The following is an 18,782-nucleotide window of genomic DNA, read 5'->3' on the forward strand; positions in this document are numbered from 1 at the left end:
CTGAAGGAACCCCCTGAGCTGAAGGAACCCTCTGAGATGAAGGAACCCTCTGAGCAGAAGGAACCCTCTGAGCTGAAGGTACCCTCTGAGATAAAGGAACCCTCTGAGCAGAAGGAACCCTCTGAGCTGAAGGTACCCTCTGAGATAAAGGAACCCTCTGAGCAAAAGGAACCCTCTGAGATGAAGGAACCCTCTGAGCAGAAAGAACCCTCTGAGCTGAAGGAACCCTCTGAGATAAAGGAACCCTCTGAGCTGAAAGGAACCCTCTGAGCTGAAGGAACCCCCTGAGATGAAGGAACCCTCTGAGATGAAGGAACCCCCTGAGCTGAAGGAGCCCCCTGAGCTGAAGGAACCCTCTGAGATGAAGGAACCCTCTGAGCAGAAGGAACCCTCTGAGCAGAAGAAACCCTCTGAGATGAAGCAGCGATGGGGCCGAGCTGGTCAGTGGGGGTTAATGGGGTGATTTCCAGTACAGGCAGGACGGGCTGTAGGTTTCATGTCTGTGGATGATCTCCACGGGTTCATCTGCCAGCTCTGCCGGGAAGCCATCTGGTCATCCGTGACTCACACCCTCTCCGGAAGAGGATTCTTCTTCCATTCACCTCCTCCCGTTCCACCTTAAGCTGGGGCCGACGCATGCGCCCCTCTCCCCACTACAAGCAGCGCTGCCCTCTCCTCCGCCTCCTCCCACATCCATCTCCTCCTCCTCCCCCATACATCTCCTCCAGCTGCTGCTGCTGTCACCGGGCACCGATCTCCAGCCCCTCATCTCACCAGCCAGGGACACCTTGCACCGTCTGTGGGGCACAGGGGGGAGGGGGGGTAAAATCCACAGGGGTAACTTCAAATAGCACAAGCTGGGATGTCCCTCCAGGAACAGCTGGCCGTGTGGATATACTTTGCATTGACCATTTCTTCTTCAATCATTAATAGGATGCTGAGCCCCGTCGGTGAAGAGCTTTTACCCCGCTGCCCCCTCTGTGTTGCCCGCAGCCCCGCCAGGATCTGAGGGCAGATCGGTGTCATTTATGTTGTATGTGTTACCGAGATCGCCCGAGATCCCAGTATTTGCAGTCGGTGTGTTGCTCTTTCACCAACATGTCTGCTCCTCTCGGGCCCAGGGGCGGCCCTTTGCCTCCTGCTCAGAAACAGGATGCCTTGCCAGAGATGCCGGACCTCAGCCACCTTACCGAGGAGGAGCGGAAGATCATCCTCGCGGTTATGGAGCGACAGAAGAAGGAAGAGGAGAAGGAGCAGTCCGTACTCAAGTAAGCATGTGCTCGGAGCTGGGCTGCTGCTCCCGTGTCTTGTGTGCCCTCTCCTGTCTCCTTCTGCCCCCGCCCCAGGAAGGGGCTCTTTGGAAGTACATCAGGTGTTACCGATTGCATGTTGGCTCTTTTTTCATTCAACATTCGATCGGATCGAACGCAGGAGAGGAAATCTTTTAAAGGGAACCATCTTGATCAGTAAAGAGTGTCCCAACCTTTGTCATCTCAGCTAATGTGGGCGTGATGGGAGTTGTAGTCCCTAACAGTTGGGTTGTCTGCAGTTGCCTTATCACAGGGCCATAGATAAGTCTGCTAATTATTGCCAAACGCCTGCCTTTGTGCCTGTGCAGCATTATATACAGCATTATATATATATATTTATATACATACATACACATACATAAATACATGTGTATTATACATGTGCTCATACTGCAGGGGCTCTGGCAGACAACGTGTTAATGTGTGCATGTTTATCATTGTGTTCTGCATAGAGTTACATAGGAGGCATGATGGGGTGAGTGGGAACATGTATGATCAGTATATATATATATATATATATATATATATATATATATATATTATTAAAGGGTTAGCCCTTTCACATGTAATAGCTGGGGCATGGGATCCAACATGGCTGCATTCACAGGTGCTGGGCTTTTTCTCTAAATGGTTTGGGCTCCGCAGACATCCAGATCGATCGATAAAACAGCTTCTCTGGGGAGCAGTGATTGATAGAAACACGACCCCCCCACCTTGGCTTTAAGCAAACATCAGTATTCCTCCCAATAGCCCTACGACCTACTATACACAGGCTTTGGGTGGGTTATAACTGCTGCCATCTTCCTCCATGTACAAGCCTCCCCTCCACCGCCTCCTCCTCCTCCCCTGTGTTGGCTGAACCCTCCAGGTTAGGATACAGCAGGGGACAGCCGAATGGATACAGTGTATTCTGCTATACCATTATTAGCCAAAGAGCAAATTAGGTAACAATCATACGGTTATTGGCTAACAGTAAATGGTCGCGAGCTCTCCACACTATCTAGGTCTCCTGTAGAGGTAAATCCCGGAATAGAGCAGCAGAGGCTGAAGCTGAGCTAAGTTCAGCACCACAGAGCTGTCCAGCAGCTCTTCTCCAGCCTCGGTGCTGAACCTCAGGGATCTAGCGTAGCTTTAACATCAGGAATTTACTCCATAAAACACCGGACACGAGACGATCTGCCCCCCAGACCTCTATCTGCACAGAATATTCTCTCTCCTCGCCCCGCGAAGTTGTCCCGACTGCTGAATATTCCTTTGTTTCTGTTTAACACCAAATGCAGGCTCTTTGACGCTAAACAAAATGCAGTTCTGTAATTGTAATGAGTGTTGATGTTTGCATTTTTTATGTTTTGACATAAGCTGTTATTCTGTCCATCTGTCTCTCTGCTCACTTAAGTCTAAGTAATAGGCGAGGAGTGGCGGTGCGGTGAATATACCCCTCCGTTCCCACTGAGGGAGATATTAACCATCTTGAAGACCCTGTGTGGCAGGGAGCCCAAGGGCCAGGTTGATGCGGTGCGAGTAGCAGCAATACGAAGGCTCCATTTTCTTGTGGTGTTCAGACCAGGACACTGTCTAAGAGGTAGTAATTCCCTCACCTCCTCCAACCTCCGGGTTAGTAAGCAGCCGTGCATTAGAGGAAGCGGGTCAGGATGAAGATATGATTAGATTGTCTAAGCTGGAGAGGGAGCTTGTGAAAAAAGGGCATGCAAAGTCTCATTCCATCACATATATATTCTGCAGCTTCTGTTATTCATTCCTCTGCTCTGTAGCGTACACCGCATGGTTCATTTTATAAGAATAGGTAAATAAACGAGGAGGCAGACATACATATGCTTCCAAATCACTATTATGTATTGTTTATATAGGGCCGTCATATTCCGTAGCGCTGTACAATGGGTAGACAGGACATAACGAGTAGTATGTAACATAACAAATTGACTAACAGAGACAACAGGTGAGGAGGGCCCTGCTTCCAGTTGTCTACGTTAGTCTCCAGATATAAAGCTCCAACTTGTTTCAGATGCTCAGCACTTCATCAGGTTCCGCTGTAGACCTCACAGCCGTAGGAGTGCGTGAAGGTTGTGGTTCATACATTCTGTTTGCAGGTGCTTGTGGATTGGTGTGAGACATTTTTTGGTAGAAGTAGATTAAACGGATACGATAAAGTCTCCAGAAGGTCGTTACATATCTAGATTACCTTTTGTTTGCCAGATATGGTGATCCAGCTCCGTGTCTGTGTTCTCTAGAAGCTTTGAAGTACGGCACACGCATCAGATCCCTCCTGTGTGTGTATAATGTGCGTGTAAATAATTATCTGCCGTACCCTAGAAGTTCAAAGAAGCCACCGTTTGTGGTGGGTTCCTCTTTCATACCCATGGGAGCCGTTGTGATTCCTTGTTTGGTGACAGCCTATACCAGGGACATCCAACTTGCGGCCCTCCAGTTGCTGCAGGACTACATCTCCCATACTCCTCAGCCAGCCCTTTAGCTGAAAGAGAATTATGGGAGATGTAGTCCTGCAGCAGCTGGAGGGCCGCAGGTTGGACACCCCTGGCCTATACCTTCATCAAGGTCTCCGCTTGGTAAGAGGAATCTCTTGTTGGCTATACCTTCCATGAAGGTTGAAATTCTGCCTACATACGGAGTTAACCCTTCCTTTCCCAATAAGTTTGTGCGCTTTCATTCCTGTTGTATTATCTACTAAAATAAGTTAGATTTGATGGATCGACCATTGAGCCTTTCCATTCTAGATCAAACAGAGACAGGGAACACGGCAACAACAAATACAAATAATTAAGGTAAACAGCGCGCCGCAGCCGAGCTTCTATTAGCCTGTCGGTGACACTCATCGGCTGTTGGGTTCAGGCTTCCGCTTTTTAGTGGCCGAATTTACAGCCAGTAGGAAAGTATTATAAAGTATTATAAAGGGATTGAAGGGGCATCACGCAGTTGTCCTGTTTTATATGAAGATCACTCTGGTTCAGTTGATAATGAGTATTGGAACTCAGCCGTCGGGACATGGCTGCCGTGTGTTTCTGAGTTCCTTTCTACAGAATCAGGTTTCATTTAGATCAGAAGATATTTACTAATATATTGCTCGTCACGTGACCTTTGACATTAGCCATATTCTGCTTAGAAACATTGGATTTGGTTAAATGCTTGCGCCAAACGATAGTGATTTCTTTGGCAAGTCGTACTCCGAAGTGAGCGGCGTGACCTGCGCTCGACTCAGATGGTACAGACACATGAAGAAGGGTTAGCACAGTGGTGTATTTTCCTTGCAGCGGCCCCAACCGGCCCCTCAACAGTGCATTAAAAAGCGCTGCATGCGTCGCGTCGGGATATGACATCATATACCGCCTCGCTGTGTCTGAAGGGGGCACAGTGCCCTTTGATGCAGTCTATGGAGGCTGTGCTGAGCCCTCATATTGTTAGTTGGTCAGTTGGGGGAGATCCGAGAGGGCAATCTGCCCCTGGGCTTTGTAGCGGGGAGACTGCTGCCCCCCAGACCTGCCCCTCTATGCCTGCGGACAAAGAAATGAAGTGCAATTTATCTTACTTTGCTTTCCAAAGCAACATTTGTAAAGCTTTAAAAAGCCACTAAATCCTCCATCCTTAGCCAGTTGTTTATAGGATGTTTTATCGAAATAAAACGTGATCTTTCCGGTAAAAACCTAATTACCGTATTTGCTCGATTATAAGACGACCCTGATTATAAGACGACCCCCCAAAATCTGAATATTAACTTAGGAAAAAAAGAAAAAGCCTGAATATAAGACGACCCTAAAGGAAAAAAGTTTTACCAGTAAATGTTAATTCATATAAACTATTTTTTTTAATAAAAGCTATGATTGAGAAAAATATATTTTTTTTGTTTTTATTTCTTGTATTTTCCAACCTGTCCCCCAGTTACGCACATCTGCCCCCAGGCTTGCCACACCAATATGGCACTGTGGCCCATGATATGCCTTTTAACCCTCTATATGCCACTGCGCCCCATGGTATGCCTTTTGACCCCCTATGTGCCACTCTGCCTCCAGAAATGCCTTATACCCCTATATCCCATTCTGGCATTTAGGGGGTTAAAATGCATATTATGGGGCAGAGTGGCATATAGGGAGGTATAAGGCATTCCAGGAGGCAGAGTGGCATTAAGGGAGTTAAAAGGCATTATATAGAGCACTCTGCCTCCAGAAATGCCTTATACCCCTATATGCCACTCTGGCATTTAGGGGGTTAAAAGGCATATTATGGGGCAGAGTGGCATATAGGGAGGTATAAGGCATTTCAGGAGGCAGAGTGCTCTATTAAATGCCCCCTTAACGCCACTCCGCCTCCTGAAATGCCTTATACCTCCCTATATGCCACTCTGCCCCATAATATGCCTTTTAACCCCCTAAGTGCCAGAGTGGCATATAGGGGTGTAAGGCATTCCAGAAATGCCCTACACACACACACACACACACACACACACACACACACACACACACACACTTACTTACCGGTGCTTCCAATTTCCTGCTGTATTGCCGGGGCAGCGGGTTGACGTCTCATTCCGCGGCAGCCGGAAGGAGGTGGAGTTGGCAGCGGGGGTTTGTATGCGTCCGTCGCAAATACCTTCCCCGGCTGTCAGAGATCAGGAACTCTGGAACTCTGATCTCTGACAGTCGGGGAAGGTATTTGCGACGGACGCATACAAACCCCCGCTGCCAACTTCACCTCCGGAAGCACCGGTAAGTGTGTGTGGGGGGGGGGGCGACGACAGGAGGATCCAGGTCCCCTGCAGCGGTGCGGGGGATCTGGATCTTAGTCTCCTAATCAGACCTCTATTTGAGGTCTGATTAGAAGACGACCCCGATTATAAGACGAGGGGTATTTTTCAGAGCATTTGCTCTGAAAAAAACCTCGTCTTATAATCGAGCAAATACGGTAATACATTTCAATTGGAATATTCCCTATACAAGCAGTATAAAATCCTAATACACATTAACAGAACACAGTCATACGCTGCCCGCTTCTCATTACAGCTAGACATCAAATAAAGCGGAGTTTGGGCCAAAATAGTAAAAAAGGGAAGAAAAAAAAGCATTAAGTTTGCAGTCTGCTTAGAAATAGCTCTGGAAACAGCCGTGGAACTGAACGCGTTCCGTGCCTTCAATAGTGAATAGAAATCACATAGTGTAGTATGATGCTACATCCATGCACATGCCTGATCACGACCGATTAACCCATTGAGTGATTATCCCGTGTGATGTGATAGAGCTGTAGTATGTAGTATGATGCTAAATCCATGCACATGCCTGATCACGACCGATTAACCCATTGAGTGATTATCCCGTGTGATGTGATAGAGCTGTAGTATGTAGTATAATGCTAAATCCATGCACATGCCTGATCACGACCTATTAACCCATTGAGTGATTATCCCGTGTGACGTGATAGAGCTGGATATTCCGGATTCTGACCCGCGGCACTGAATGCATTGGGCAGTATTGAAATAATTGGCTGTTATCAGTAATTCCCCACATTGTCAACAACCATTGTATACATAGACAAACGACTCGCCAATCCCAGTACCTCTACCCAGAGGCAGAAAGAGCAGCTAATTCCCCCGGTAGGACTCTGTCTGTGGCTTTTACTCACCTATGGAACACTTTGCACGTATAATTATATCTCGACAGTCACTCCTCCGCCGCGCTATTTACAGCATAGCCTGTGTGTATTCACCGAGCGCTGTCCTCACCTGATTTCACGAATCGATCTCGTGTATGTATTCGATCGGTTTGATATATTAACAGATTTATTATGTTTCTTCTTTATTTTCTGCATATATTAATCCACCGTTTACTCCCAGCAACATGCGATGATCTTCTTATTACTGATTTATACAGCAACATTTTACCTCACAGCGATGTGCAATAGCAAACAGGGCATACCAAGTTGTGCTTGACATTACAGTTTGAATCTGTAGAAACAAAAAAGTGACAAGGGCTCTGTTCAAAAGAGCTTACAATCTAAAAAGTTTAGTGAAGTTGGGTCCCCGTTCACATGAGTGATGGCTTGCTGTGTGGATGTTTTAAGGAGATGATTTGCTAGGGCATGACGTTCTTTCAGGTCCAGGTGCTAAACGGGGAACAATGACTTTTATTTAGTTGGAGATCCGGGAATGAGTATAAAACTTTTAAACAAATAGTAATGATTTCAGGGTCACAATTTCCGGTCTATATTTACAGAGATCAGCAAAACAAACCATGTGTGCGTCACGGCCTTTGTCTATCTTCAATTCACCAAGCGGCTCCGGCAGGTTCATCAATTGCTCGACAACAAAGTAATGGAGAAGACTTGTGATGATTAAGATTTTCATGATATATTAATAGATAAATATGATTTTTGTACATTGCTCTCCCTGTAATGTGAATAAGGGTCCGCTGAGAGCTTTTATTTATCGAGTTCAGTTGGTGTAAATTTGGGTTTTCCATTTGGGAGTTAACTGTGGAATATAGCAGCGGCCACTAAATTCATATTAAATAGAACAAAACTTCATGTATTTGCCATTCCAACAAGTGAGCTCGACATATACCCACAAATACCCACAAAGCTCTATTCTTCATATGAACTCAACACAAGCTTGGGACAGGACAGAGTGTTTTGTAGGTTTAAGGAATTAGCTGATTTCAAAGGCAATTTAGAGCATTTACTTTTAAAAGGCTTTTTTTTATTTGATATCACATGAGTCGGGAGCCGGTGGCAATGAATACAATACACGTAATGCAAATATAATGATCCAGGGATATTTCAAATAATACAGAACTTCAATATTAGAGTCAGAAAATGTTGATGTCGTTATCCCGGTCATGGAGGACAAGCCCCCAGTTTAAGGAATTTACCAAAGATTTTGAATCAAATAAAGATATAGTGAATGAAGTAAACATTGTTCATGGTTTTTTATATTATCCAAAAAATCTTGTATGGAGCCCCCTCTATAGGAGTCTTGTAGGGACCCTATACCCTCTATAGGAGTCTTGTAGGGACCCTATACCCTCTATAGGAGTCTTGTAGGGACCCTATATCACAAATTATGCCCCTTAAGGCACCAAAGGAACTGTGGAACACAAACTTAAAACTATATATGTTGCCATATAATCATTGCTATCTTAATCAGAATTGTCTTCAGTATTTTAGCTCATTTTAAAAAGTAAATTATCCTAATGAACAGTGCAACCCATCTGACACCAAATTAATCAATTTACTTTGTTTTCAGACCAAGTGCTAATCTGCAGTCTGTCAGTAAACCTCTTAATTATTTGAAATGATGTAAGGTTGTATTTTTGTAATATTATGAATTTAATTCTGCATCAAAAAAATTACCGCCGACTTTATATCCGGTATAAAATCATCATCATCATTTAAATCATGATTATCGCGGTAACCTTACTCATGCTGTGACCACATACTGAAAGGGTTAACCAAGCACACTGACTCATTTGACATTTTGTATCCATAACACCAAATAATGAAGTTAGTTTGTTTCAGACAAAAGACAGATAAAAAGGTTTCTTTTTTATTATTTGTCCTATGCTGTCGTCAGTATGAATGTTTAGAAAACAAATAAAAAATATTTCAGTGAAAATAAATAATAAAGGTAACTCACGTTGTTGTTCAGAAGTATCTGGCTGGGTTTTTATCAGATAGAACTATTCGGCCCGTCTCGTCCTCGCGTTTTTTTCTGATCTTAATCCGTCCTTGGTCTTGTCTTAGATGCAGGATGGCTTTATGCCGATCCCATGCGTGTTTAAGGTTATTGAGTTCGTTACTTTAGCCCTTGTGCCTATGAACCAGCTGCGATTATAGACTGTAAGTAGAGTCAGCACCAACATCATCTGGGGTCTGGAGTAAAAGACCCTCTTCTTGACAATATCACTTTTCAGCGGCAAAGGATCCTAAAAAAAAGACAATTGACAAAAAAGTATATATACAGGGACATCAGGAACACAAGGACAGAATGATGTAGACCCCGTACATTTTTACACCCCTCGTGTATTGCTGTTTTCAGTTATTCAGATATTTTTGATATTTTAGATAGTATGCATGCTTTGTATCTTATAATTTATACACAGTGCATGGCCACCGTTATAGGGAATCATTCGAAGATTGGATGCCAGCCCCAAATCAGCCATTGTTGATTGCTTTAGTGCGCCTTAATAGTGTCATTTTAATGAATGATCCATAATGTATTCATTTATGTGATTTTGACACTGCTATTTATTAATGTATTAAGTGAATGGTATTGATGTTATAATTGTATTTATATATTCAGCTCAGTGCGGTGCCCTAATGATCAACACTAATTGTGACCAATGAGAAATAACCTTCATTGCTTGGTTTGTAAAATAAAATAGAAGAAATAGATTGTTTGGGTCACGCGGTCAGTCTGAGGAGCAGCCTTTATGTTTGGATGTAATACTTTAACATGTGGCTATGATAAGGCTCCGTTTCCCCGGTTTTGCCCCCTATTCCAGGCTAGTGGACAAACTGATGTTAAATAGTCCACTTTGGTCTCATCAATATAGTTTTATGCGTATCGCATGCATGTTGAAATTCCCTCACTGTATTAGCCTCTATCACCTCTGCTGAGAGGCTGTTCCGCTTATCTACCACTTCTCTCTGTTTCCTGTAACATTGGAACAAACATATAGACAGTTCTGATCCACAGTGTCTACTAACTGGACTTAAGAACAGTGAGTATTATGCACTGATTGTCTCCCATATTCATCTGTGAAAAACATGCCCCATTTGCCCCAAGTTTTTTCACCACTAATATACAATTTTTTATCACCCCCTGTTTTTGTTCACCTTATTTTTTTATGTACATGTATGTTCCACTTTACTTTTTCTTCCAGAATAATTTGTATTCCAAATAAAATCTAAATAAATATCCCGTCGCTTATCCGTTATCCACTGGTTTTGCAATTTCTCAATTTCCACCAGTTTTGCAAAAACCTCAAAAAAAAAAAAGAATGATGACTAAACAGCTACTTCTCAGCAGGTTTCATTTGTGGTTAAAAAATAAAAATATACTTTGTTTAGTCATATTTTGGCATATTTTCATTGATTCTCTCACCCACGTGTTTTTTTTTTTCCGAGAAGGCAAATCTGTTATTCATTCATATTGAAATCTGGAAGCTGGCAGCTAATGTATTCAGTTCTTCTATATTGAATATGCGATAATGTACGAACGTCATCCATTGAGCACTCGGTGTGAATGAGTAATAGCGCGTCTGCCGGTTAATTGTCTCAGCTTGCTGTAAAAATGGTTACATATCAGAGCAGTTCAGCCGATACAATGCATACTATTTACTCTTCTCCTTGTTAGTTGCAGACAGTGCTGAGTTCTGAACCCAGCAGCACATCATGGATTTGGCACGTGTGGAATATTGTCAGATCTTGCTCAGAAGTTTGCTGATAAGGATACATAATAGCAGTGCCCTCAACTGCCCCAGAACTATCATGGCAATGGGGTCGGTTGAACTTGAGAAGCCCATTAGTTGAAGTTAGATGGGAAGATGGCACTGAGGTCAGAGAATACCTCCACGGTGTTAATGGGCTGGTTTTAAGGGTAATCCTTGACCAGGCCTTAAGAACTGTGGTACACGTTGAGGGGCCAGTTGCCCGACAGGTTGATCAGCCCCTAGTGATGCGGCCCAGGAGCTACCTAGGCCATTATATATCACTGCAGATTAGCATTTAAAATGTCTGAACTTTCAGAATAGCGTTTGCTGTGTGGTACGCAGCAGAGTTATTTTTTAATAGTGCCGTTTTCCACATATACCCCTAATAGTGCAGGAATATATGGGATATGCGGGTAGAACGGCTACTTATTTATATTCGTGTTGCTATGCGGCAAATCATTAGGACTCAACTTTTAAGATATTACATTGAAAAGAAAAGTGGGCCTTTGACCAAACCCCCACTACATGGCAGGGGTGTAACGTATTTTCCGTATTTTAGTGTTGGCTCATTCAGCCCATGCAGTGCGAGGTGTCTTCAGGTCTTTGGATTTTACAGACCTTATTATTTATGTTATTTGCGTCTCCACTCTGTAAGTTGACTATAGGTAGTCTGGTTTCCGGTATTTAGTTTCTGGAGAGCATTTATAACTCATTGCCAGCGATGACAGTTCTTTGTCACCATATAGTGCCTTGCCACGTTACAGAGTTTGGTTCACGGTGAGCATTGGGGGAACTGCACCTTTAATCAGGTGGAAGTAATAAGTGTTTACCAGGAGGTGGGGTAGTCGGCACACCTGAAAGGTGAAAACCTAAACCCCCCTGTATTCTTCAGACCATGCAGAGAGCGAACCAGAAATAAAGAGATATATCAAGAAAGAAAGGATTAGACCTGGACTAAATTAGTCTATGGAATAAATTCTCTTTTAACACAGACTAACTGTTAATTATTAAAACATCCAGCCGTGTGGAGTATTTTGGAATTGGAGACCACGGCTAGAAGTCTCTTGGCAGAAAAGTGCCTCCCCCCCAGTAAAATTCTTTGTGCTGTATGGCAGTGTATTCTTCTAGTAATCGCTGTGGCATAAGTCAGTTAGATCTGGCACATCCGCCGTGAGGCTGAGGCCACATGACGTCTGTTGATCCACCAGAGAAGCAGAGCTCCATGTTCACCTGCTTTTGGGCTGGGCACGGGGGCTCACCGCAGGCCCCGCAGTTAGGAAGCCCCCACTCTGCCGCTGCTTACTGCGCCTCACATTTGTGGTCTCTGCATCTATGATGTCATAACCCATTGCTCTGCATTCTCGCGATGCAGAGACCACCAGCATGAGGGATAACGTGACCCCTGCTTCCGCACTCCTAACAAGTAACATAATCTGTTGGCAAAAACATCTTTCCTCATAACGCTTGGATAAGATTTTAAAAAAACTTGCTAGCCGAGAGTGCATTTTCTGACTTGCAAACATTCAAAAGGATCTGCCAAAAAACCACAGCAAGTTAGACAGAGCCCCACGTCTTCGGCGGATGAAATGGGGATATTTGTTGGCTTCTAAAGTTTTCATTAAGATGGCAAGAACCCGTAGTGTAAGTGGTGGCATTCATTTCACTACATCTCTGTCGCTTGTCTTGATAAAGTCCTTCCTTGGTACTCATTTGCATAGTTATCGGCTAAAAGGTTGAATATCTTCAGCATAATTTAAACCTAAACGCAGGGACAATATTTAGAAATGTAGACGTATTATTTATCACTTTTACTTTGCTGTCAGCCTGCGCAGGTCTAGCTGTCTGCCTCCCGCTTCCCTTGACTTTTAAACTGACTGCTAAGTATCTTCACCTTGCAAGTCCCCTTGATGTTCTCCTCTTCTTCAGTACAGTCCTTGTGTATCATCTTCATGATGCCGCTCCAGAATCTTATGAACCGTCATATATTATAGTATGCTTCAGTTTTCTTCGAGTGTCACCTACACAACTTTTAGAATCGTTGCAGTAATTTATGAAAGCTACCAATATCTTGTGTTTTTTAATTTAATCAGTGTAATTGTTTTGGAGTTTCGGTTTACGGGAAGCAGGGTTTTATGGCAAAACGTGGCAAAAACTGATAACAATTTCTTGTCTTAAACTTACTTCTGCACTCCTCACTCCTCCATTACATCCAACGACCCAACTAACCAACTTCTGACGATGGCTTCAAGGGAGGAATAACCATGCTAGCCCTCGGGAAGTTTAGATGACTGCACCCAGGTTTCCTTATGTATTACATATTTTAATATCTATCTATCTATCTATCTATCTATCTATCTATCTATCTATCTATCTATCTATCTATCTATAATATATTACATGAAGGATCATCCTTATTCCATTATTATTTGTCTATACAGATTATTATATCCGTCAGACCGACTTATTCTTACACATAGAAAAGCTACTTATGAATTCAGCACTCAGTTATTGGTCCTTATTTTTCATTTTTTTTATATAAAAGTAACAAAACATTAGCAGAAGAATAGCAGAAGATACTGCCACAAATCCCATGTAATGAAGCTGTAATCACTTTCATATGACCTTATACAGACAGAAAATTTGCTAATACAGTAAATGGCATTGGGGAGACTGGTTCATGGCCCAGCCGGTGAAGTATTTACCTTTGGGGTTGCTATAGCCCTGACCTAAGGCAGAACCCCCAGCCGCCCCCTCCGCGGTCGGCATCTTGAACATATCAAAAGGTACGCAGCACTGACAGACCACCGGCGCCTTTTAATGCTGCCACAGCCTCTGTAGCATTGGCCAGTTAGAGAGATCCTCCTTGTAACCGGCCCATTGTGCAATGGGTCACCGAAAATGTTTTGTAGTCTATTTCATGCTTCCCCACGGAAACATTAATTATATCTCTGCTAAGACAATCTCTTCAATTTTCTTAACTACATTGAAAGAAAAAATTAGGAAGCCTTTTCTAACCAGGAATCTCTCCGCAGAAGTCCCCTTCCTATGTCGAGACCCGTCCAGTCTTTGCTCTGTCCAGTTCTGTGTAAATAGAATGCATGGGAAAGACCTAGCAGACATGAGTCCGACGATTAGTCAGCTATTCCTTTCAATGATTCATAACATTAAAAAACATTGAAGATTTTTTAATGATAGTGTCCATTTAAGCACGTCACGTGTTTGGTGTCCACTTTATACTCTATTGGTGTAAAAGGACTGATTTGTGAATTGGTGATGAGCGTTTTTAATTAATTATTGTTACATTCTTTATTTTCCGGGCTGTCTCCGGTGCGCCAGAAGTATTTTTCTCTTAGAAACCAGTTCCATGTCTCTGTATAATGGGTAAACGTGAGCTGGGTGGAGAAAGAACGATCAAACAATAAGACGGATCAAAATAAACCGTATTCTGTCTCTTCCTCTTTTTTTTTCTCTTTTTATGTGCGTCAAAATTGGCAAGTGTCTGCCAAGTGTAAATAAAAAAAGATCCATTCAGAGATGCAGATGGTAATGTTTGTGTTTTTGTATAGAACCGCGTCAGCCGGTTAATCCTTTGAGTGCCAGACCGCTGAGAAATGCTTTACATGATGGGTCTGATTTACCATAATGGGGAAACTGACTACGACATCTTACTATTATGACTTTTATTACTATTGTGTATGTAAAGTACTCTGAAGTACCAATTCTCTCATATTACTGAATAACAAAGGATACATTGTAATTTCATACTGCATGGTATTTGATTTTTTTTAAAACACTCAAAGGGAAGGTATATCTGTTTGCAGATGACACAAAGATGGGTGGACATGCCGGGTGGGATGAGTCAAATGAATTAAGGAAACTAAAGGAAAAGACTACTGTTTGGGACCTAAAGGTTAGGGTGGACAAAGTTAAATTAATTCATTTACGGGACAAAAATCCAAAGCCAGTATGCAGGTTTAGATACAGTGTTTGCCGACAGACGCCTAATGATGTGGCCGACAGATGTATATGACAGGCCACTCATTATGTTTCTATGCTTATGTACTGTGCTGCCAGGCATATCTATCTCATGGCTGCGTATTACGGCACCAGATATGGCAGCAGACCAGGTGCGCATGGGCATTTCCCCAGTGTGCCAGTTGGTCAGTCTGTATCTTGACTTAATGGTGGTTTGTGTCAACTACATCAGAAACGTGACACTTAGAGTTGGTACTTCAGATGATGATGATGAAAAGTGAGCAGAGGCAGCAGGGGAAGCCATTAGGATACTGGGTTGGACAGGAAGAAACGTACTAATGCTACTTTGTAGAAGTGGATTACAAGAACGAGGGGGCATGATTTGAAGTTAGAAGGTGAAAGGCTGAGGGATAAAGTGAGGGAATTGAGTTTATAGAAAGTGTCGTAGGTGTGTGGAGTAACGCTCCAGGTTTTGGAGTAGTAGAGGCAAACACTGCGAAGAAAGCTTGAGTTTATGGTTTCATTACATTCACACAAATAATCAGTTGTAAGCACCATACCTGCTTCCCAGCATAGGCTACCCGAAGCTCTCCCTCTTCTGAGAAGAGCGGCTGTATGGAGTGGAGCTAGCTGTACAAAAGCCTGGGTTAGCCCCAAACAGCCTCAAGTGGGTCTAGAAAGGGAAGTAAGCAAGGAACAAATGGGGAGTGGGCAAGGAACATGGCGGAGGTTTGTTCCTCTGCCTGGAGAAAGTAGAAACTGACCCAGAGACCGAGGGGTAGCGGGACTTCAATCAGAGACACCAGGTCAAACTTGGAGAGTTCGAGTATCCTAAACACAAGTGAAAACCTGAGTTTTATAACACTTATTATTCCAGATATGTTTCTATTGTATCATGTTATTAATGACATCACTTAAAGCCCACTCTTTGTGTATGCGCACACTACAAAGACTAATTTATTTAAAAGATATCCATTTGAGTCCATCTTTCATGGAGTGAACATTATTTACATGTCACAATATTCTTTAAAACATATTGACTACAGGCACAGCGTGTTTCCTCTCAGATTACCGAGACTTTTCATTATACAGAGGGCCTGTGGCATCGAGGAAACTGATATTGGCAATTTAACAGAGCACAATGAATCCCATTGAATATCTTCTAGAAACTCACACATCAGTAGACTTTTGTTAGATTCTAACACCCGATTCATGTTTCTTTTATGATGCTGCTGACATGGCTTTCCAACATTGGCCACTGCCGGGGAGACGACAGCAACAGAGATTTGTACTCCTGCACTTGACAAATACAACATTTTCCCGCTGGTTCCCAACCTCTTGTATTGATCTTTCGGGATATAACCCTCTCTTGACCATAAAAATGTTGTATATATATATATATATTATATATTGTATATAATGCCTCGATTCTACAATCACTCAAGTTCTAGGTACACTTTTCACATCATATTAAATTCATACAAGCTATCAAAGATGGCAACAAAAAAAAAAAAAAGATTTTGTCAGCGAACACAACAGTGCCATTAAGTCCGTCCTGTGTATCCAGGTAAAGGGCTGTTTTGTTCATTTTGTTGCCCGGCAACTGATTGTTCTCTATTAAACAAAGAAACACTAGTGACATCTGCCAATGTGCACCTGTCTGGTTGCTACGTTCCCGTGTTATGCGCATGTTTTGGTAATTCTTTGCTCTTGTATAAAATAGATACTCAATCTTAGTAATCATTTTTGTCATAATCAATGCTGCAGGGTATCCAGATCAGTGCTGAGTCCAACCAATGCATTAGTTCTTTGCGGTGCTCAGAGGGTTAAAGGGAATACGAGGATTGGGTATTATTTACACTGTAGAGAATGACACATCTGTCATAGTGGAAGTGACACGCGCACACATCGCTGATGACGGCAAAGACATCTATGACCGTCACAGCAATACGTGGTATATCATAGAATAGGAAAGATGATTCACATCTGAATGGAATTATTCATTACAATGCATTTAACCCCAAGCACTTATACATGCACTACGGAGGTGCCTAGTACATTTCTGAGTGTGTTTTTTTTAATTTGATGTTTAACTGACCTTTTTAGCTTAACTCTCTCAGAACCAGAAGAGTTGTTGTAGACATTTTGAATATCGCCCTAGGTTAATGTTTGTTTCCTAGACTTTGCTTTGAAAACTTAGTCATGGGGTGTACATACATTACTGTTCAAACGTTTGGGGTCACTTAGCTGTTTTCGTGGAAAACAAGGAAAGTTTTAGCTTCAACATAATTAGCTTTTTAAACTTAAACCTGGATTAGCAAACACAACGTGCCAATGGAACACAGGAGGGATGGGAGTGATAAAGATATTCCATTAAAAATCAGCCTTTTCCAGCTACGATAGTCCTTTATAACATTAACCCCATCTGCGCTGTATGTGGACAAAATTTGTATGGACAAAAATTGCTTTTCTTTAAAAATCAAAGAAATTTCTAAGTGACCCCAAACTTTTGAACAGTAGGGCATGTCGTATCATAAATATCCTGATCTCAATCATTGAATCATGATTCTCTGTACTGATTTAGTAGAAGTCACTTGAAAAATTGTTTTTCAACTGTAAAAAATACGTGTGATATTTTGGGTGACTTTCGCTGCACAATCACCACACTGAGCTGATTCTTTATGGCCGTGCTATGACGTCCACTCCAACAGGACTTTTATTAGTTAGAGTGCCCGGCTGGGTAATTAACAATGAACCATTGTATTGTTTCCCACAGGCAGTGTGATAAGGAGTCGGGGTGTTTGTCTAGTAGATTGGGCTCGGATAACAGAACTAGAACAGATACAAACGGCCAATATGCTGCTGCCTGAAAACATTATGTTACGCAAAAACACATATTATTAATCTGATACTAGTAATAAAAATGGTGGGAGTTCCTCGTTTAATGAGAGGTTTCAACCCAAATATTATATAAAGTGTAACAATTCTGTTGTGGTATTTAAAGCTTTTATTGCCATTACTACTAATTAAGGTATTAATGAGATCTTAATAAAGAAGAAACCATCATGTCATCGACGATATCATTAAACGTTGTCTTGTTTCGATCTGTTGATTAAACATCTTCCCTGGCAGGACGTCCAACAGCTAAGGTTCTTAAAACTATGGATGGCCAACAAATCAGAAGAGACTCATACAAGAGAGGAGAATTTCTAATCGCAAATGCAATTAAAGGGATTTAGACAGCAATGTATTTAGTAGGGGGCTGTCCTAAATGTGACCCAAGACAGCACCCCAACCTTTCCCAAACCTGCACTTCTCAAGAGGTTCTTCTCCTTGCGCGTCACTTCTTTAGAGTCCTGGGGTATGACATCACCCCCATGCTCTACCTCAGGAAGTTGCAGAAAGAACCACTGATGTCTCTTATGGCCAAGTACAGACCTCCATTGTGAAAACGCACCAGTTACAAGGCCTACAAGCAACCCAATGCCGCTCAAGCAGCCCCCCACCGTTGGCCTGGCCGACTTAGCCTATAATACTCAACTACATATAGTTGTGAGTTGGGTGGAAAAGTCAGTTTCCTCATGAATCTACCTCTTCTGTCCCCTCTAAACTACTTCACCCTCACCCATGATTTTTTCTCCTAAAAAGGTTTTTGCGGTAAAAAAAAATAAAGCTGATAGTTGAGCGATCAAATTCAATTGATACCTTTAAGTATGGCCTGGACATGATTGAGTTATAACTCATTGATCCAGTGGGAAATCAGATTGACATGCTTAATTTGAAACTCCCACCTCCCACTCCTACCTTTTATCATTGATATCCCTGCTTGAATGTAGGTGACTCAATTAAGTGCATTTTCAAATAATGACACACATACCTGGGAACTATCCGGGTGAAATACCCCTCCAAAAATAGTGCTTCTCCCGTGCTGTCAACGGGACCCCCTGCAGCATCAGCAGGACCACCTACTGACGATAAACGGGACCTCCTAGTCCCATCCCACAAGGTGCGGACTCTGAAGCTAGAGTCTATGGTGACAAGTCAT

The 18,782-nt window shown here is 42.7% G+C and overlaps 1 protein-coding gene across 3 annotated transcripts in view; it reads left to right on the forward strand.

Moving 5' to 3' along the window:
* Positions 1-848: 848 nt before the first annotated feature.
* Positions 849-18,782, forward strand: part of RIMS2 (regulating synaptic membrane exocytosis 2) — a 257,498-nt gene continuing 239,564 nt past the window's right edge. For all 3 annotated transcript variants that reach the window (XM_053467729.1, XM_053467731.1, XM_053467730.1), the window contains exon 1: positions 849-1,268. In XM_053467729.1, the coding sequence (XP_053323704.1) occupies positions 1,036-1,268 (233 nt within the window). In that variant the 5' untranslated portion in view covers positions 849-1,035. The remainder of the gene's footprint in view (positions 1,269-18,782) is intronic.

This window comes from Spea bombifrons, chromosome 5, assembly GCF_027358695.1.
Source record: "Spea bombifrons isolate aSpeBom1 chromosome 5, aSpeBom1.2.pri, whole genome shotgun sequence".
NCBI lineage: Eukaryota > Metazoa > Chordata > Amphibia > Anura > Pelobatidae > Spea > Spea bombifrons.